The sequence below is a fragment of the Schistocerca gregaria genome, chromosome 4 (assembly GCF_023897955.1).
Source record: "Schistocerca gregaria isolate iqSchGreg1 chromosome 4, iqSchGreg1.2, whole genome shotgun sequence".
NCBI classification, from domain to species: Eukaryota; Metazoa; Arthropoda; class Insecta; order Orthoptera; family Acrididae; genus Schistocerca; species Schistocerca gregaria.
Window position 1 is genome coordinate 120508530 of NC_064923.1, and position 21545 is coordinate 120530074.

General features: G+C 43.5%; 1 protein-coding gene across 1 annotated transcript in view; it reads left to right on the top strand.

The window, feature by feature from the left end:
- LOC126266748 (L-asparaginase-like) overlaps positions 1 to 21545 on the top strand; it is a 358132-nt gene that overhangs the window by 175576 nt on the left and 161011 nt on the right. The window contains exon 3 of the mRNA XM_049971252.1: positions 3651 to 3762. Within this exon, the coding sequence (XP_049827209.1) occupies positions 3651 to 3762 (112 nt within the window). The remainder of the gene's footprint in view (positions 1 to 3650; positions 3763 to 21545) is intronic.

Here is a 21545-nt window from a genome sequence, read left to right on the forward strand (position 1 = left end):
GTACCAGTTCGATTTTGCACAGAGTACGCGAAGTAACTACCCCCCTTCTTGCAGCGGCGTGCCGTAGGTCCCTAGAAGAACGTAGCGTTCGAAAGTATTGGAAAAGGGCACAGGTCATCCTCGTTTTCAAGAAGGGACGTCGAACAGCTGTGCAGAACTATAGACCTATATCTCTAATGACGATCAATTGTAGAATTTTGGAACACGTATTATGTTCGAGTATAATGACTTTTCTGGAGACTAGAAATCTACTCTGTAGGAATCAGCATCGGTTTCGAAAAAGACGATCGTGTGAAACCCAGCTTGCGCTATTCGTCCACGAGACTCAAAGGGCCATAGACACGGGTTCACAGGTAGATGCCGTGTTTCTTGACTTCCGCAAGGCGTTCGATACAGTTCCCCACAGTCGTTTAATGAACAAAGTAAGAGCATATGGACTATGAGACCAGTTGTGTTATTGGATTGAAGAGTTCCTAGATAACAGAACGCAGCATGTCATTCTCAATGGAGAGAAGTCTTCCGAAGTAAGAGTGTTTTCAGGTGTGCTGCAGGGGAGTGTTGTAAGACCGTTGCTATTCATAATATACATAAATGACCTTGTGGATAACATCGGAAGTTCACTGAGGCTTTTTGCAGATGATGTTGTGATGTATCGAGAGGTTGCAACAATGGAAAATTGTACTGAAATGCAGGAGGATCTGCAACGAATTGACGCATGATGCAGGGAATGGCAATTGAATCTCAACGTAGACAAGTGTAATGTGGTGCGAATACATAAAAAGAAAAATCCTTTATCAATTAGCTACACTATAGCAGGTCAGCAACTGGAAGCAGTTAGTTCCATAAGTTATCTGGGAGTAGGCATTAGGACTGATTTAAAATGGAATGACCATATAAAAAAATTAATCGTCGGTAAAGCAGATGCCAGACTGAGATTAATTGGAAGAATACTAAGGAAATGCAGTCGGAAAACAAAGGAAGTAGATTACAGTACACTTGTTCGTCCACTGCTTGAATATTGCTCACCAGTGTGGGATCCTTACCAGATGGGTTCATAGAAGAGATAGAGAAGATCCAACGGAGAGCAGCGCGCTTCGTTACAGGATCATTTAGTAATCACCAAAGCGTTACGGAGATGACAGATAAACTCCAGGGGAAGACTCTGCAGGAGAGACGCTCAGTAGCTCGGTACGGGATTTTGTTGAAGTTTCGAGTACATACCTTCACCGAAGAGTCAAGCAGTATATTGCTCCCTCCTACTTATATCTCACGAAGAGACCATGAGGATAAAATCAGAGAGATTAGAGCCCACACAGAAGCATACCGAAAATCCTTCTTTCCACGTACAATACGAGACTGGAATAGAAGGGAGAACCGATAGAGGTACTCAAGGTACCCTCCGCCCCACACTTCCAGGTGGCTTGCGGAGTATGGATGTAGATGTACTTTGGAGAGTAGGGTGCCGGTTGGCTAGCCACCGCCATCATCGTTGGCAGAACTTGCCACTATAAGAGACCTTTGAAAACCAAACCGGACCTGTATCTGTCCATTTAGAGACTACTGGAAGCTCTTTCGCATGCCAACGGGTTTCCTACACAGTATTGGGCATGGTAATGTGTTTTTGGTCTTGCCGTAGTTTTGTCCAACCCCTGTAAGTTGTTTAGGTTCTTACACTATTCATTACGCAGAGACTACACGCATAATGCAGAGTACACAGCAGGCGATATAGAAATTCTGACACGGTGAGCTTAAAATAATGTGTGGGAGTACATTGCTCTGACTTGAGTGTATGTGCCATGTAGATGATATTTCGTTGCTTATACAGTATGTAAAGGAATTCCCTTTACAAGCTATGAGGACTTGTAGTGGGAACCAACGTGGTTAAGTTCAGCATAGGAAATTATATCCAGAAAAGTGCCATCTCCCCGCTGCATGCAAAATACCGTAACACACATTGCTCTGTGACTTCTGCGGCTTGTCATCGAGGTCCATTTAAAAGTAGGGCTCGATGTAGTGACTACCGACATCAAAACAGATATAGTACCTTCCTCCTATATTCTGGTACACATTATCAACAATGCCTGGTTCTTCAGCATCTTCTGTAGCCATATCCTCCACTAGTAGGTCTTGCTCGGACGCCACAGTGGTCCAGTAAATCAAGAATTTCGTGTGACCACACAGGTCGTAGTCTAGTGGGGTGAAGAGAGATTGTGCAGGCCAAGCGATCAGGCCCAAATTGTTGCTCCAGATGATTTTGGAACATGCATGAAAAGTGAGATGGTGTACATGCTACTGGGCCAATACGTTTTGACACACATGCAGTGACACGTCTTCCAAGAGCTCATGCAATATGCCATTAAGGAATCGCAAGTACACGGCAATCGTGAGATGCTCAGTCACATTTCTATCCAGAAACCCTGCCCAAATATACAGACTGTATCATTCCTGAAAATCCACGGGAGCACGCAGCATGTGGCTTTTCATCAGCCCCACATGGCTTTTGTAAGAACTGAGAACATCTTCTCTGGTGAAGTTAGCTTCATCCATTAAAAGGACCCGCTGTGGGAAATTGGTCTCGTCCACACAACGGTGCCAGAAACATCTGCATCTCTCAGAGGCCTGCTGGTATACCGTAGCGAAGGAGGAGTGCGAAGGTATCTAGAAAGGAGGGGGGGGGGGGGGGTGGACGCTGTGCATACAACTGACGAGCAGCCTTTCCATTCACCAAGCTTCTCTGTATAGTAACATCATATCGACGTATTCCGCAAACACGTGGTTTACCTTGGTCAGCAGCAACACTCTAGAATTAAAATGTGCGTACAGCTTGCATTTTGTACTGTAGTGAATGATTACTAATGTACTGTAGTACAGTAAGAACGAAGGTCACGGGCACAACACCAGATACAAGCCTCTCGGAGCAGATCACAAATGCAACTGAATGGCATGTAAACAGACTATAGTGGGCATCGGACATTAAGTTACTGGTGAATGACTTCCATGACACCCTAGTCACTGACGCCAAATACGGGGGATTTGTATTATTGTACTTGTTGTGTTATTCTGCGGTACAGAGAAAATGGAATGTTTCTGGACATGAGTTCCTATGCTGAACTTTATAGTCCAGGTCCCAACTTCAAATCTCCACTGTCTGTAAAGGAAATTTACTTCACCCTGCATAATCAAATAATGTTACACTGCTGTGTGCATATTTCAATAGCATTTATGTTGACGGTGTCAACTGTGTTGCTCCGTCTGTTCAGCCTGGCTTACGGGATTCATATTTTTGTGAATGAAGAGGAGTAGAAAAGGCTCATCATACTACTTTCCTTCTTTGTTCATGTCATTATAATGCCTGACGATTCCATGAGCAGTTGAGCGTCCGAGTTTTTCCTCCTTTCTTATTTATCGTGCCTCTACTCACCTATAATTACTCAGTCAATCCTTAGAAATAATCGTGACGTTTAACTGAAGAATTACTGACTCATATGACATGACAACTAGATAAAGCAACATATTACAAAGTCAAGGGCACGTATCAGGTTCAAGTCCTGTATTTCAATTAACTGTTTGCTGCCACGTATTTCATATCTATTTAGTTGTCTCCTACGCTGTAGACACCAGGAATATTTTATGTGGCCTTCTTGTTACAGAGACGTGCGCCAAAAAAGCCGCGTGGTCTACACGGTAGTGGAATACGACCCACTGCTCGACTCGAGTAACATGACTGTCGATCACTGGATCAAAATTGCCAAGGACGTTCACGTGAGTACCTGACACATGTACCACGGTTTTCATTAACAGTCAGTTTGTGCTCCTGAAATACACTCTAAGACCGAAAAAAGACGCACGAATTGATCACAAATTGATATTGATACAATTGATACAGGTATCGATCAAAGAACAAAACTGTAAATTCTGGTGGCCGATTGATGAAAGTTGCGATGCTGGAGAGCATTTTCGCAGCGCATCTAGCAAGGATATAATCAGGGGACGTTTCGATACCAGGGCATGAACTCTTTGCGAATTTCATTCCATGGATTCAGCTGGATTGTAAGTATGCATCGCAGCCAGGCGCGTGAACATTATCCGCAGATGTGAGCGTCAGAGAGGGAACGTGGAGTAATCGACGAATCGTTCGACGTTTCAATAGGAGCGATGTCGCTATTCGATGACTTTGTCAGGAATGGGTGAACCGTGGCCAAACAAAGTGTCAAGGAGGAAGTGGTCGATCTAGAGAGACGACAGAACGTGTGAAGAGCGAGCATTCATCGGAGCCCAGCCCATCATTGTCATCGATCCGACGTCCAGCTGCTACTTCAGTGACCACAAGGACTGTTGGTAGGCGGGTGACACAAAGGGGACTGAGATCACGCCGCCCCTTGCGCCCACTGCCGTTGAACTCCATACACCAACGAACCCGTTTTTAGTGTTGTCTGGAGTCTCATTTACTGGAGTAGATTTTGTGTTTAGTGAAGATTCCCGTCTGGAGAGGTCACAGCCAGTGGTGAGATACCAACGTGAATGTGACTCGATATACTGCCCAACAACCAGGAGGGGTGATCTGGTGTTTGCCGGTCGCAGGTTCGAATCCTGCCTCGGGCATGGACGTGTGTGATGTCTTAGGTTAGTTCTAGGGGACTGATGACCTCCATAGTCCCTTAGTGCTCAGAGCCATTTGAACCATTTTTTTGATCTGGGGTTCTTTCCTTTTCATAGAAGGAATTGATTGCTCAATTTGTGAAATTTTTGAATAAGTCATCCAATTTATCTGAAACTGTAATCACTTGTTTGTCTGTATATGGACATCACATCTATCGATTTCCGTCGCATTCGGATAATTCCTTCGTTGTGGGTCGGTTTTTTATTTTTTTTTATTTTACTTTTTAGAATCTACGACAGTAGCGGATCACTTTGTGTTTCCCTATTCTTTTATGGATAGAAGAAAACACATTCATCATCCTTTGAGTTTGTAAGCTATACTGACGGAAATGAAACGTTTACACAATGCAGCAAATGTCCTATCTTTATCAAACTTCACGATGTGCGTCATATAATGGGTGTTACATAATTGAGCTTTCGTTCCATCCGGAACTGGGCTGCGGCGCCGTTCTCTTAAAAGATAAGCTGCAGCAATTTGACGCAACGCCTGCTTGCGCTCCCCTGCTGAGACTGAGAACACTGACACCCCCCCCCCCCCCTCCTCTTGCCCTGGGCGTGAATCTTCTCATATCGGCCACGAGCTGGCAGCCAGACTTCCCTCACTGTCATAGCAACAGCCAGGCCGTCCTGTGGCTACGAAGGGCTTCCAGCAGCGCACAGTAGCAACCTGCGCGACGCCCGCTTAACAAAGGAGGGATGGAGGGGGGGGGGGGGGGACATTAACAGACTGGAAGCAGCCGGGTTCAAATTCCTGTCCAGCTATCCAGCTGAGCAACAGAGAACACGTGCAGTAGTTTGTTACTTATGCAGAAACTGCATTAAATACTCAGCCTATGGATGTGGTGGTGATATAAATGTGTGATAAATGTAAAATTTGACCTCCCCTTGAGCACAAAATTATGGCGTTGGTCCAACTGAAAAGGCCAAACAATCGATGCTGTAATAGTAGATTTTACAAATATGTAATTTAAGCAATGGATGATGATCATGGGTTTCAAACAGTCTTCCAGGATGTGTTCTTCTTGGCCTTTGGCCTTCAATTCACCTAGAATGATGGATGGCTCTTTGCCTCCAAAATATTGGCTAAAGAACTTGAAGATGCTTTGATAGCAGTTTGGACAGCCTTGTTTCTTTATTCTTTCAGAATTGAGACATTAGTCCTTCTTTCCTTCAAGGAAATTCGCAACTCTCTCCTATACGCCCACATTTCAAATGAATCAATTTTTGACCAATCACTGCTCTGGTGGAGCATTTTTCCACACTATCTAGAAACACCGTTAGCGCTAGTGTTCTTATGATTCTTTATTTATTTATTTACTCATTCAGCACTTCAAAGGCATTCACGACACAACGTTTAACTAAAATATTCGGATGGCTCTATACTGATCCAAATATTTTTTACATATCTTCTTAGAATACAACACAAAATTGCAAATATTCTTGAACCCCGCTGTGGCTGAGTCGGAGAGTCTGTGTATATTCTTCAGCACAAGGGGTGCTCGTAGCCATGCACGTCACAGGCAAGTAAATAGTCTATTGATTGCATGTTCCCCCACAAGCTGAACGCTGTTCGATAGGCCCCATTTATTCAACAACTGCTTACATCTACCAACGCTCGTTCTGACACAGTTCAAAGTTGTCCATAATTTCCTTGGGAGGTTGAATCTATCGATCTTATTGTTGAGGTCGTCCACTTAGACGTAATTCTACCCAAGCTGTCTTCGAATCTGTCTTGCAGTTCTTCGCCGATTTTCTGTAAAGGTGAACTGAATTTAAGTCTGTTTGTGAGTGCTAGGTGCTGATGTATAGTGTGTTCTGGGTTCTCTAGGATTTTTCTGTATGATCTTGCTGCTAACCGTGGTCGTCTAATTTCAGAGGGCTCAGTGTTTGCTAGGACGTGGACCCGAGTACATGGGGTAACCATCTGTGTTCCAGAGATTATCCGCATTGTCTCCTTCAGTTGAACGTCCACTTCACCTACGTGTGCACCACACCTGGGCAGGCGAACAGTATTCAGCGACGCTCAAGACAAGTGCTACTGCTGGAGTACTCAGTGTCTGCTAATAATGTGGCCCTGTGGTTGGATGTTGCTTATCGTACTAGTGTTGTTTTTCTTTTTATAGTTCAAATGGCTCTGAGTACTATGGGAATTAACATCTGAGGTCATCAGTCCCCTAGAACTTAGAACTACTTAAACCTAACTAACCTAAGGACATCATACACATCCATGCCCGAGGTTGGATTCGAACATGCGACCGTAGCGGTCGCGCGGTTCCAAACTGAAGCGCCTAAAACCGCTTGGCCACACTGGCCGGCTTTCCTTTTTTGTCTTTAATGCAGTTGCAATGGTTGAGACCAAACATTTTCCAATTTAGTGTCAGCATTAGTCTGTACACAAAGTTTGTTTCCCAATGTTTTCTGAACATTCCATTTTGTTTTTTGTATTCACACAGTCAAATGCCAATCTATAATACAAAACGTAAAACTGACGAAGAGCTGAACTCCCCATTTTTTTCAGATTATTGCCTTTAATTTTTACAAATTCTGTTTGTTCGGATTGCTTTTCTTTTTCTGTATAGGATCTTAGAAAGTCACATGGAATATTTAGAATATTACTGACTTATCAGATCACTGAGATAATTCTGTGACTTTTGTATCGAGAGTTTGACCGTTTTACGACAGAGGCTGATAATGTGAGCCAGTCACTAATCCACAGGGCGCTAGCTCCATTTTGTGTTCCAGGTTTCATGCATAATCTCAGCGTCTAGGATTCTTGAGTCCTCGAAGATTTGGAATCTGTCCCGGCATAAGTTTACGAAAAGTCTTTGCGAAACAGCTGCCGAAAATTCCAGTGCATGGATTGGCGCTTAGTATATGGTTCATAAGCCAAAAATCAAGATTCGTCACATGTGATCACTCTTTCCAAGAGATTAGGGCTATTTTCAGTGGTATTCAAAGTTTCAGTATAAACATTTTCACGGACTTCTTTTTGTTCGATTGTGAGAATTTTCGGCAGCGCGCCTTGGTGCTTTACGATATTTTTGGTTTTATTATTAGTTTTTGAATTTCCTCCCACATCAGATCATGTTCTTTCTCATCTCAAATTTTACGTCGTCCATTTTCCTCAATGTCATATAGATGTTTATCAGTATCTTTCCCAACGGTCAGCAGCCTCGTTCACATTGGACAATAATGTCCTGTGCTCAGCTTCTGTCACTCATACTTTTGGTTCTAGTCTAGTCATTCAGTATGTTTCTGATGTCATTACAGTTTATAGTTTCTTAGATTTCTTCACATATTTTATTCGCGTATTTGTTTTTATCTCATCGGCATGTGTGCGTGGAAACTGCACGGTATACCTCGGGTTTCAGTAATGCCTTTCATCTAAGTTTTTTGTTTCGTTAATAACTCGAGTTTCTTCTTCGGTTATCAAGCTATTATTTGTCGTGGTCGTTGCCTTTTCCATAATAACTTCACTACACATGGAATAAGCATTATTTAAATGTATTCCGCCTTCCTTTCGCAGTATTGTTTTACTCCTACAGTTTTGGAGCTTAGTAGGGATACGTTCTTTAAAGTATGATATTCCTTTTCTTTCCAACGTTTTTGTGTTTAAAGGTGGATTGTGGTGTGTGGAAAATTTCATCCCGGTCATTAAACGCGGTAGCTGGTGATCAGATTTACAGTCAGTTTCTGGGTATCTTGAAGGTTTTGACTGACGATCTCAGTCTTGCCACAAGGAGACATCAGTCCCTCTCCAGTCCAGGTATAATGTCATCTCGGGTGGCTTTGAAAGCAGGTGTTGGTGACAACAAGATTGTTCTCTTGGCGGCCACTTCGCTCATTCCTTTCACCTAATCCATCATAATTTGTCTAGAATGCTATGTCGTCCTGTACAACTTTAGCATTTAAATCTCTTTGTATTATTGTGATATATTTTTTTGGCAGCGGACATGCTACAGCTAACTATAACCTGATAAAATGCAAGTAGCTCCTGTTGATACACAGGTTTGGACAGTACTTAGTTCGAAAGGTTTGGTGTTAAGTTTTAGTGGCCAAACTACAACAATTGAAGCGCTACATTCTTTGCGTATTATTGTAGCAAAGGCTTTTATCTGTTTATTGACATCGGCATAGAAATAAACACTTACACGAGGGTAATCCCAAAAGTAAGGTCTCCCATCTTTTATAAGTACATAGATCTGTTTATTTCTACAATGGTTTACACCAGTTTAAAGCTTGAACATTTAGCTATTTTTCGACGTAATCAACATGTCTGTCAATGCATTTTTGTAGACGCTGTGGCACTTTTTGTATGCCCATGTCATACCAGCTCGCCGCCATGCTGTTTAGAAAGTTATGAACCTCTTCTTTCACCTCGTCATCTGAGCTGAATCGCTTTCCGGTCAAATGTTCTTTTAACCTAAGGAACAGGTGATAGTCACTGGGCGCCAAGTCAGGACCTTAGGTTGGGTGGGTGATTATGTTCCACTGAAACTGTTGCAGGAGAGCAACGGTTTGCCGAGCGATGTGTGGGTGAGCGTTGTCATGGAGAATGTGTACCCCCTTGCTCATCATTCCTCTTCTCCAGCTCTGAGTTGCTCGTTTGAGGTTTTCAAAGTCTCACAGTACCTGTTAGCGTTAATTGTGGTCCCAGTGGGCATAAAGTCGACTAGCAATACCTCTTTCCGATCCCAAAAAACGGTTGTCATGACTTTACGAGCAGACTGTGTTTGTTTGAATTTCCGCGGCTTTGGCGGAGAAGGATGCCGAGGCGGTGAAGAAATGCGCGGGAAGCATCAACTCGTTGCCGCATGTGGTCCAAAGTCAGCATGCGTGGCACCCATCTTGTGCACTGTTTCCGTTAAAATTCTGTGAGCGGTACTTCGGGAAACCCCAGGAACCAACGTGCAGAGATCATCCAGGGTGATCCGCCGATCTTCGCGCATGCTTTGCTCAACCTTCAACATTGTCTCCTCACAAATTGACGGTCTCCCGCTCCTATGTTCATCGTGAATTTCGGTCCGACCAGCTGCAAACTCTCTACTCCACTTAACGAACGTTTTTGACATCCATGCATGGCTCACCATACACTTCCGTCAATTGGCGATGGATTTCAGTCGGCGCAATGCCCTTTGCATTCAAAAACCGAATAACTGCGCGCAGCGCAATTCGCACTTGGCGGTAACATCCGACGGGAGCTCCATTCTCAATGGCTGCTAAGCCAAGACTGAGCGCCTCAGTGCGGCGTGCGCATGATTACACACAGTTTGTGAAACACTCTTCATAACAGTGTGACAAACATCCACACAAACACAGTTCTGTACGGATAAAGAAATAGGAGACCTTACTTTTGGGATTACCCTCGTATTTCCTTAAATAGCCACTGCCTTTTTAAGAAGTGTCACCCAACGCAGGACAGTAATTTGTAGCCTTGAATACTCTTGTTTTAAAAATCTGCAGTTTTCAGATTTTTTAACCGTTTTACATTTCAGGATGCAATTTTAGGGATTTGCTTTTGGAAAGACTTGGTCTTCCACGAGATCTTGTGCAATATTCTTCTCTGTCTCTCTCAGATAGTAAGCGCCACTCCATGCTCTGGAAGGGCCCAGCTTCCCCCAGATTGAAAAAAGCTCAACTGAGAAAATCAAGATTCAAAGCGACGGTGATTTTTTTCAGTAATCATGGAATTGTGTATTTCCATTGGGTCCCTGAAGGTCAAACTATTAATCACCATTACTACCTTGAGGTCTTGCTATACTCCGTAATAAATAAGTAAAGAAGGTAGCAAAGTGCGGCTTACCGCTCATCTGGGACGAACTGTATGGATAGCGCGATAGGCGCTTGCAGTTGGTACACGGAAGACCGTAGAGCATGACGAGATGGGTCAGATCGCACTACGTAGACCATCACCCAAGTGAGTGAGTTGGAAACAGGGCACGTAGGCATCCCAGTGTTAGACCACCCACCTTATTCACACGACCTAGCACCATTTAACTTTTAACTATTTCCCAAGATCAAATCTGCCTTAGAGGGAGTCTGTTGAAGCAGTGAAAGGAAAAATTGGCAGACGTTATCAAGGAGCTCATAAAGGAAGACTTCCAACACTTTTTCCATCAATGAAAAATTCACATGGAGCGTTGAAGGGACAGAGAAGAGGAATATATTGAGGGTTACAATAACCAATTATGTAATGTTTTGTGGTTTCTGGCTGGATGAGGAAAGGATGGTATGATAGGTGGGTGGCTGGTTTCCTCTCATTACAAAACAAAATGCACACGTGGTTAAAATACACTTTATTACAGGAACCAATTGAGTACTTAACTTCAATGATGTTCACACTGAGGTTCTGAGGTTAACATCAATCAAATAACATGTACTAATACTTGAATCTTGTCCGTGTCCATATTACAGCTGTATACAACGACTAACGCTCCTTCATAGCTAAGGTGCAAGACGACGACTATCACTGAGGAAGACTAGAGCACAGCGCGGCGTATTGAGGTGCAAATGCGAAATGAGTGGCTCTAAGCATTGTGGGACTTAACATCTGAGGTCATGAGTCCCCTAGACTTAGAACTACTTAAACCTGACTAACCTGACTAACCTAAGGACATAAAACATATCCATGCCCGAGGCAGGATTCGAACCTGCGACCGTAGCAGCAGCGTGGTTCCGGACTGAAGCGCCTAGAATCGCTCGGTCACAGCGGCCAGCGCGAACGGAGTCCCGATGCGGCGAGCTGAGGTACAGAGATTGAGACAGCTCGGTTGGCGGCGGCGTCCTATATGCACGCTGCCCAGGAGGGTTATCGGCGGGTAACCTTAGGGCTTGTTTTGTTCTCTTGTCATAGGCGCACCTAGTTCAGCGCCTGCGATATAACACTCTAGTGCCAACCGGTGTGCTGGCGACATCGTACGCCAGCGCAAATTATGCGTGTCTTTGAAATAAAGTGTTTTACAACAACAGTCTCGTTATTTTATACCCACACCTCGTACTTACCAGTCTTTACAGAACCCTTCTAGACATAACACTAATTGTGTCACATAGCCATGGAAATCTTTACACACTGGCTTCAACAAGATTATTATTTATTTCATTTTATTTTGCGTATGGGAATACAACGACAATATTTTATGTAAGTACAACAATATGTAAAAGAAATGTATAAAACAAAACAATGTGTAAATAGTAAATGTGTAAAAAAAAAAGCAATAGCACAAAAGGATAAAGTACAAACACTCAAGACAAAATAACTGCACGTTAAAAGCTTGGCAAGCCTGACTATAAACTCACTGATATATTTAAAGCTCAATATGTAGACTGCACAGCCAATCCAAAGCAGAGGGTTTCGCATATATAAACTCAGACAGGTCCGGCGTATCTTCTTAAGGGGCATTCCTCAATAATATGGCGGACGTTCTGTTCTGGTGCTCCAGTCACAGGCTGGTGAGTCGCATAGACCTCACTTGTACTTTATATGCATTGCTTCTTGCATGGCCCGTTCTGATACGGTTTAATTTAGACCAGGTACATCTCTTCAAGTCAAAGCCCTGTAATACCAGAGTAGGATCTTGGATATCTTGTTTATTAACTCCAGAATCATTCCAAAAGTGCCGCCATTGCCCCTTGACGTCAGGTTGGTGTTCTTGTGTATTAACGGATATAGGTTTCCGTGACTTCAAGCGGGTCGATGGTATTTCGTTCAAAACACCATGGATTGGTAGATTCTGTGGGTAATGTGAACATGGATTTTTGACCACTCTCTTGCTGCTGCTTCTTGCCTTCTCAATTGTGGGAGTGGGATATTGCTTAGAGTATGCAGCCAAGGGACTGGGGTGGATTTCATAGTACCCGTTATTATCCTCGTACACTCGTTCAACTGGACGTCGATTTTCTTAGTATGGGTGCTCGATTACCAGACAGCAGAGTAATATTCGGCAACAGGATATACCAGGGCTATTGCGGCAGTACGTAAGGGGATGCTTGAACAAGACAACATTGTCTTTCAAGCTAACATGTTAAGCGTTACTATGCTTGCTATAGTAGTTACCAATGCTATGCCCATTACTAGGACGTCATTTCATGCCTTTCTAAGTATACAAGGTTTTTAGATCATTCCTACTCCTCCAACTCTGCAAGTGCAACACTCCTGTTGCAGCTGGTTATCTATGAGTTGAAGGAGCTTCAGATATTCTACAGAGAAAGTTGTGCGCCTATTTCCAACACTTACGCCCGTTATGCCATCCATCTGCATTGAAAATAATCACCATTCCGAGTGTTAGATAATTGGTGAGATTTATGGGTGTTGTTTTTGATAGCAAGTTATCTTAGTTATCACATCAGAGGTGTCTAATTGCAAGGCCCTTCAAGGCACTAAACGTTATTAAGGGCATTAGTCACCGTTCTTTGGAGGCTCATACAGTACACTTGGTCTAGTTTTATAAAGCATTTGTGGAATACTGAGTCGATTACTGATCCGTGGTTTATAGATCAGCAAGGTCTACACATCTAAAGATCCATCGTACCTTCTATTGTATAGGGTTCTGACAGACACTGACGTCAATAGAACTAGCTCCGATGGCGGTCTCGCTGTTGAGGCTAATAAATCGCCACTACACGACCGATGGCAGCTGCTCGTGGTATGATAGGAATATGCGTTACTATACAGATTCCATTTGGCTGGTCAATCCAGCGTGCAAATAGTTTAAACAATATACCTACGTGCCACGAAACAATTAAGGGTGTGTCAAAGTAAGACCATTTGATAGTTTGGACCATATTCCTGTCTTTGCATTACGATGGGCAAACTGTTTGCCTGGACCATGTGCAAATATATATAGTCTTACCAAATTTGATTTTTATAAATTTTGAAGTGAAGGAATTGAATCGAATGGATTATCTTTCAGTCTTACGAGAACTAAAGACAGAGTCTACTAAATAATTGACAAAAAAAATTGAATGAAATTTCCATCATTTGTCATTCGCCTTCCGGCGTAGCAAAATACTTCTTTTCGGACGTTTACAGCGGTCACGCTTGTGTATATTATCATTTGTTTTTTAAATTTTGTCGTAGCGTGTTGGGGCTTTTCCTTGTGTATCTATACAACCTCGAAGGGGTCCAGAAGTTAGAGTTGTTGCTACATAAAAAGAATAGTACTCCGAAAATTTAATTTTAAATTAAATTTTTATAGCATCTTTTGCTACCTCTGAAGTTATATACTGGTTTACACCGATAGGTTGAAACTGCAAGACAACATCGTTCACTTTTGTGGTTTGTCCTAGCTATCTTCCCCAGATCCACATACTGAACTCCGGCGTCTGTTCTGCGGAGGTATATGTAGTCCTCAGGGCACTAGAACAAATGAGATGTATTTCATCTAGGGACTTCCTTATCTGCTCTGATTCCTGGAGTGCACTGTAAGTCGTGCACCGTACGTACCTATCGGAGAAACTAACCCAGTTCATCCAGCATAACTTCCCTCGCTTACAGCCTCTACGGAAGAAGGCGATATTTAGCTGTAAATTGGGACAAAAGGAAATTTTAGTCAATGAACTAGTAGATAAAGCAGCCAAGAAGGGCAATTTACTTTCAATAACGGCACAATGTAAAGTGAATCAGAAAGTCATCACCAGCTTTATAAGCATAGCTCTAAATAACGCCTGCCGTCAGGACCAGATCAGTAACACACTAAAATCGATTTATTAAGTCAGAGCTGAGACACACACAGAAGCTAACAAGGTTGTGGCGGATTGTATGCAAGCAGATCCAGACCAAATGGCTTCTCCATCATATGCGTCTGTGGCGCACCCTCATAATTTACGATTGTGTGAGGTACTGCAGGGGAGGGGGGGAGGGAGGAGCAGGTGCGTGGATGGCTTTTAACGTGACAGTCCTTGTATGGTTTCTTTGTGTAACAGTCATTGGGAACTGAGGCCAGTCTAGTGATGGCAAGATTGACTCTTTTTAATATCGGTGGAACGGCTCGGGACGATTGTGGAGGTAATTGTGAAGGCAGTCACCTGAGGTGCCGGCGACGGTTTTGGGTTACCCAGGCGACGGAGACTGGCCCCAACACACTACTTACGTGTTGAGAGGAGGCTGGTGAGTCTAGAGCTGTGTGATGTGTAGAATGGAGATGCAACTGTTGATGTGAAGTGTTTGGTCACCAGCTCAGGGAAAAACCTTGAATAAGTGATTGGACTTGCGAGTTCTTAATATCGTCAGATCCCATCCACATGTGCGTGCCCTGACTGGAACACCGAACAGTGTATCGCGCTGGCTAAAGGGAAACTTGCAGTCTGAAGCAATGTGCGGCGTTGTCTGCTGTGATACTGTATTGTTCGATGTTCAGTTGTGAAAAGTATCAGGCCTGTCTCTGTGAGCATATCACACATGATCTCGAAAGTCCAGAGCTGATGCTTAGCTTTTCAATTGGACTCTGGATGGAATAAGGCTGCTGTTAGGTGTTCTATTTCGGTTGCAGAATTGTTTGACTACTACCATGTGAACTGAGTGCAATTTACTATCGGAATGGTTCACAGAAGGGCCTAAGAGGCCAAGATTACGTAGGCGTCACTGGTGGTCTGTATCATATTTATGGCATGTAGGAAGTTGAACAGTGCATACATGACCACAGTCACACAGACTAGGCTGGAAGCTTAATGTTAATCCCGACCCAGAGCTTGCGTAAAGTGTTCACAGGAACAAAAAATTCTGAAGGTGATGTACGATTTTCTGCACGTCTGTATTAATTATACATGTATAACAAATCCCTATCGATGTGTCACCATTACACAGGATATGGGCCAGATTTATTCATGTTTTGTGATTCCTTTGATGCGCCTCACCATATATTTCTCTCTTCTGCCAACCTGTTCATCTCACAATAGCAGTTGCACCCTACGTCTTCAATTATTTGTTGGATGTATCCTAATCTCTGTCTTCCTCTACAGTTTATGCCGTCTACAGCTCCCTCTAGTACCATCGTAGATATTCCCTGATGTCTTAGCACATGTCTACTATCCTGTCCTCCATTCTTATAAGCGCTTTCCTTGTGAGCCACTCTTCAGCTATTCTGTGGAGAACCACTTCCTTCATTATCTTTTCAGTTCACTTAATTTTCAACATCCTTCCACAGCACCACATCTCAAATTCTCTTCTTTTATGGTTACCTACAGTCCATGATCTACTTTGCACTATGCAGTGCTTCAAAAATACGTTCTTAGAAATTTCTTTCACGAATTAAGAGCTCTGTTTAAAACTATAGGCTTCCTGTGATCAGGAATGCCATTTTAGCCTGTGCTAGTCTAATATTTGTCTTTCCTGCTGCGTCCGCCATGTGCTGTTTTGCTTCCGAGGTAGCAGAATTGCTTAACTTCAACTACTTCTTGATCAGTCACCAATTTCGATAAGTTTATGGCTAATTTCATTTCTGTTCTCATCATTACTTGCGTCTGTCTTCGGTGTTTTCTCAGTCCATAATATGTGCTAAGGCTGTTCATTCATTCAACACGCCCTGTAATTGTTCTCCACTTCTTATAATTGATACCCGCGGTTCTAGGCGCCCAGTCCGGAACCGTGCAACTGCTACGGTCGCAGGTTCGAATCCTGCCTCGGGCATGGATGTGTGTGATGTCCTTAGGTTAGTTAGGTTTAAGTAGTTCTAAGTTCTAGGGGACTAATGACCACAGAAGTTGAGTCCCATGGTGCTCAGACCCATTTGCCGTAATTGATATCCTTTCAATCTCACTTTTAATCCCGCACTTCAACCTTTCATTTCCGTAATTGTTTCTTCAAACTGCATGTATAGACGAAACACTAGAGACCAAAGACTGCATTCCTGTCTTACCCCCTTTTAATACACAGAAGAGCCAAAGAAACTGATACACCTGCCTAATGTCGTGTAGCGTCCTCGCGAGCACGCAAAAGTGCCGCAACACCACGTGGCATGGACTCGACTAACATCTGAAGTAGTGCTGGAGGGAACTGACACCATGATTCCTGCAGGCCTGTACATAAATCCGTAAGAGTACGAGGGGATGGCGATCTCTTCTGAACAGCACGTTGCAAGGCACCCCAGATATGCTCAATAATGTTCGTGTCTGGGTGTTTGGTGGCCAGCGGAATTGTTTAAGCTCAGAAGAGGGTTCCTGGAGCCACTATGTAGTACGTCTGGAAGTGTGAGGTGTCGCATTTTGCTGATGGAATTGCCCAAGTCCGTCGGAATGCACAATGGACATGAATGCATGCAGGTGATCAGACACGCACGTGTCACCTATCAGAGTCGTATCCAGCCGTATCCGGGGTCCCATATCACTCCAACTGCACACACCTCACACCATTATAGAACCTGCACCAGCTTGAACAGCCCATGGATTCGTGAGGTTATCTCCATACCCGTACACGTCCATCCGCTCGATACAATTTGAAACGAGACTCGTCCGACCAGGCAACGTGTTTCCAGTCACCAACAGTCCAATGTCGTTGTTGACGGGCCCGGGTGAGGCGCAAAGCTTTGTGTCATGCAGTCATCAAAGGTGCACGAGTGGGCTTTCGGATCCAAAAGCCGATATCGGCGATGTTTCAAAAATGGTTCAAATGGCTCTGAGCACTATGGAACTTAACATCTGAGGTCATTAGTCCCCTAGAACTTAGAACTACTTAAACCTAACTAACCTAAGGACATCACACACATCCATGCCCGAGGCAGGATTCGAACCTGCGACCGTAGCGGTCTACATCTACATCTACATTTATACTTCGCAAGCCACCTAACGGTGTGTGGCGGAGGACACTTTACGTGCCATTGTCATTACCTCCATTTTCTGTTCCAATCGCGTATGGTTCGCGGGAAGGAGGACTGTCTGAAAGCCTCCGTGCGCGTTCGAATCTCTCTAATTTTATATTCGTGATCTCCTCGGGAGGTATAAGTAGGGGGAAGCAATATATTCGATACCTCATCCAGAAACGCACCCTCTCGAAACCTGGCGAGCAAACTACACCGCGATACAGAGCGCCTCTCTTGCAGAGTCTGCCACTTGAGTTTGTTAAACATCTCCGTAACGCTATCACGGTTACCAAATAACCGTGTGACGAAACACGCCACTCTTCTTTGGATCTTCTCTATCTCCTCCGTCAACCCGATCTGGTACGGACCCCACACTGATGAGCAATACTCAAGTATAGGCCGAACGAATGTTTTGTAAGCCACCTCCTTTGTTGATGGACTACATTTTCTAAGGACTCTCCCAATGAATGTCAACCTGGTAACCGCCTTACCAACAATTAATTTTATATGATCATTCCACTTCAAATCGTTCCGCACGCATACTCCCAGATATTTTACAGAAGTAACTGCTACCAGTGTTTGTTCCGCTATCATATAATCATACAATAAAGAATCCTTCTTTCCATGTATTCCCAATACGTTACATTTGTCTATGTTAAGGGTCAGTTGCCACTCCCTGCACCAAGTGCCTATCCGCTGCAGATCTTCCGGCATTTCGCTACAATTTTCTAATGCTGCAACGTCTCTGTATACTACAGCATCATCCGCGAAAAGTCGCATGGAACTTCCGACACTATCTGCTAGGTCATTTATATATATTGTGAAAAGTAATGGTCCCATAACACTCCCCTGTGGCACGCCAGAGGTTATTTTAACGTCTGTAGACGTCTCTCCATTGATAACAACATGCTCTGTTCTGTTGGCTATAAATTCCTCAATCCAGCCACTTAGTTGGTCTGATATTCCGTAGGCTCTTACTTTATCAGGCGACAGTGCGGAACTGTATCGAACGCCTTCCGGAAGTCAAGGAAAATAGCATCTACCTGGGAGCCTGTATCTAATATTTTCTGGGTCTCATGAACAAATAAAGCGAGTTGGGTCTCACACGATCGCTGTTTTCGGAATCCATGTTGATTCCTACAGAGTAGATTCTGGGTTTCCAAAAACGAAATGATACTCGAGCAAAAAACATGTTCTAAAATTCTACAACAGATCGATGTCAGAGATATAGGTCTACAGTTTTGCGCATCTGCTCGACGACCCTTCTCGAAGACTGGGTCTACCTGTGCTCTTTTCCAATCATTTGGAACCTTCCGCATTAGAACCATCCAGGCTGAAGCGCCTAGAACCGCTCGGCCACACCGGCCGGCGATGATGTTTCCTTGAATGGTTCGCACACTGACAGTTTTTGATCGCCCAACATTGGAATCTGCAGCAATCTGCTCACACTTTGAACGATTCTCTTCAGTTGTCGTTGGCTCTGTTCTTGCAAGATCTTGTTCTGGCCACAGCGATGTCGGAGATTTGATGTTTTACCGGATTCCTGATATTCACGGTACACTCGTGAAATGGTCGTACGGGAAAATCACCACTTCATTGCTACCTCGGAGATGTCATGTCCCATTGCTCGTGCGCTCATTGTAACAGCACGTTAAAACTCACTTAAATCTTCATAACGTGCCATTGTAGCAGCAGTAACCGATGTAACAACTGCGCCAGACACTTGTCTTATAGAGGCGTTGCCGACCGCAGCGCTGTATTCTTCCTGTTTACATATCTCTGTATTTGAATACGCATGTCTGTTACCAGTTTCTTTGACGCTTCACTTTATAAACACTACGCTCTCGTTCTTGGTGTTCCATTATTGCTATTCCCATTTGATTCTTGTGGATCTTGTATATTACCCGTCTTTCCCTATAGCTTACTGCTAATTTTTTTTTTTGAAAATTTAGAATATATTGCACCTTTTACAGTGTCTAACACTTTTTCAAAGTCTACAAAACCTACGAACGTGTCTTGATTTTTTTAAGTCGTAATTTCAGATCTCCCTGTCTGGTGCCTTTACCTTCCCTAAAGCCAAACCTATCGTCGTGTAGCAGATACTCAGTTTTTTTTCCATTCTTCTATGTATTGGTATTGTTAGCAAATCGGATGCATGAGACGCTCAGCTGATTGTGATTGTTCTCGCACTTACCTGCTCTTGCTAGGTTTGAGATTTTGTGGATGATATTTTTCCGATAATCCGATCGTATTTCTCCTGCTTCCTAGATTCTACACACCATTCTGAACAGTCGTTTGATTATTGCCACTTCCCACTATTATTTCATAAGTTCCGATGGAATATTATACGAGGGTCGGTCAAAAAGTAATGCCTCCCATTTTTTTTCTACTAAAAAAAATTAAGTTAAGTGAAAAATTTGAATTTGGCGCCATTCCTCAAACCTTCTTCTGCAATCCACTGCAGTAGTAACTTTCTGTGTGAACAGGTGGCAGCACAGCAGAAGTTTGTAAGATGGCCGACATCGATGTTCGTTTGAGACAGCGTTGTGTGATTGAATTCTTGAATGCAGAAGGTGAAACGCCCATACGCATTCATGAAAGACTGAAGAAGGTGTACGGTGTTGTGACAGTGGATGTCAGCACTGTTAGACGATGGGTTCGTCGTTGTAAGGAAGCTGAAGGGCAAACACCGTTGACTGACGAAAAGCGGAGCGGCAGGCCGGTGAGTGCAGTGACTCCACACAACATTCAGCAAGTTGATGACATCATTCGTGGTGACCGTCGGGTGACTGCAGATGAAGTGTGTCGCATTATTTCTCTTAGTAAAGGCAGTGTGATCACGATTATTAAACAATTGGGATACTCAAAAGTTTGTGCACGGTGGGTTCCAAGAATGTTAACCGATCAGAATAAAGAGGCAAGGAAAACAATAGCCTCCCAACACTTGCAGCGCTTCCGTTTGGAGGGAGATGAGTTTCTGAAAAAAATTGTGACCGGGGACGAAACATGGGTGCATTTTTGTGAACCCGAATCAAAGAGGCAGTCAATGGAGTGGCGTCACACAAGCTCGCCGAGGAAGAAAAAATTCGAAACTGTGCGATCGGCAGGGAAAGTTATGGCAACAGTTTTCTGGGATACAGAGGGTGTGATTCTGGTTGATTTTTTGGAGCAGGGATGCACAATAAATTCTGTTCAATACGTCACAACCCTCAAAAAACTTAAAGCACGTCTTCAGCGAGTTCGCCCAACAAAATCAATGGCAGATGTTCTTCTTTTGCATGACAATGCAAGACCACACACCAGTCGTCACACCTCTGACGAGATTGTCAAAATTGGATGGGAAGTTTTGCCTCATCCCCCATACAGCCCTGACCTGGCACCATCAGACTTCCATCTGTTCAGGCCACTAAAAGAAGCTCATCGTGGGATTCATTTTGAAGATGAGGAGGCCGTCAAAACATCTGTGCGTCAATGGCTTAGGAAGCAGAGCTGTGATTTTTACCGTGCTGGGATACATGCCCTTGTTCAAAGATGGACCAAAACTGTAGAGATGGGCGGAGATTACATTGAAAAATGACAAAATGATCCTCAATGTTGTGGTTTTCAACCCATGTAATTGCATTTAAATTTCCTGACAATTAAACGTAGAAAAAAAAATAGGAGGCATTACTTTTTGACTGACCCTCGTATATCTCTTCTGCATTATTTGATCGTAAGTCTTCGAAAGCTCTTTTGACCTCTGGCTCTAATGCTGGATCCCCCATGTCTTCCGCATCGACTCTCATTTCTTCTTCTATCACGTTATCTTCATCGACCTCATAAAGGCATTCAGTGTACTTTTTCCATCTATCAGCTCTCTCTGGTTAAGAGTGGATAACAGTTCCTCTGGGTAATAGTGGAATTCCTGTTAAAGATGACACCCTTGCTTTTAATTTCACGTAATGTTCTTTCGACTTTTCTGTGTGCTAAATGAGTCATTACGAGATTTACTTTTCGATTTCTTAACGTTTTTACTGTAGCCATTTCGGCTTAGCTTCCCTGTACCTCCAGTTTATTTCAATCCCAACTAACTGTTGTCCTGTCCTTCCATGAGCA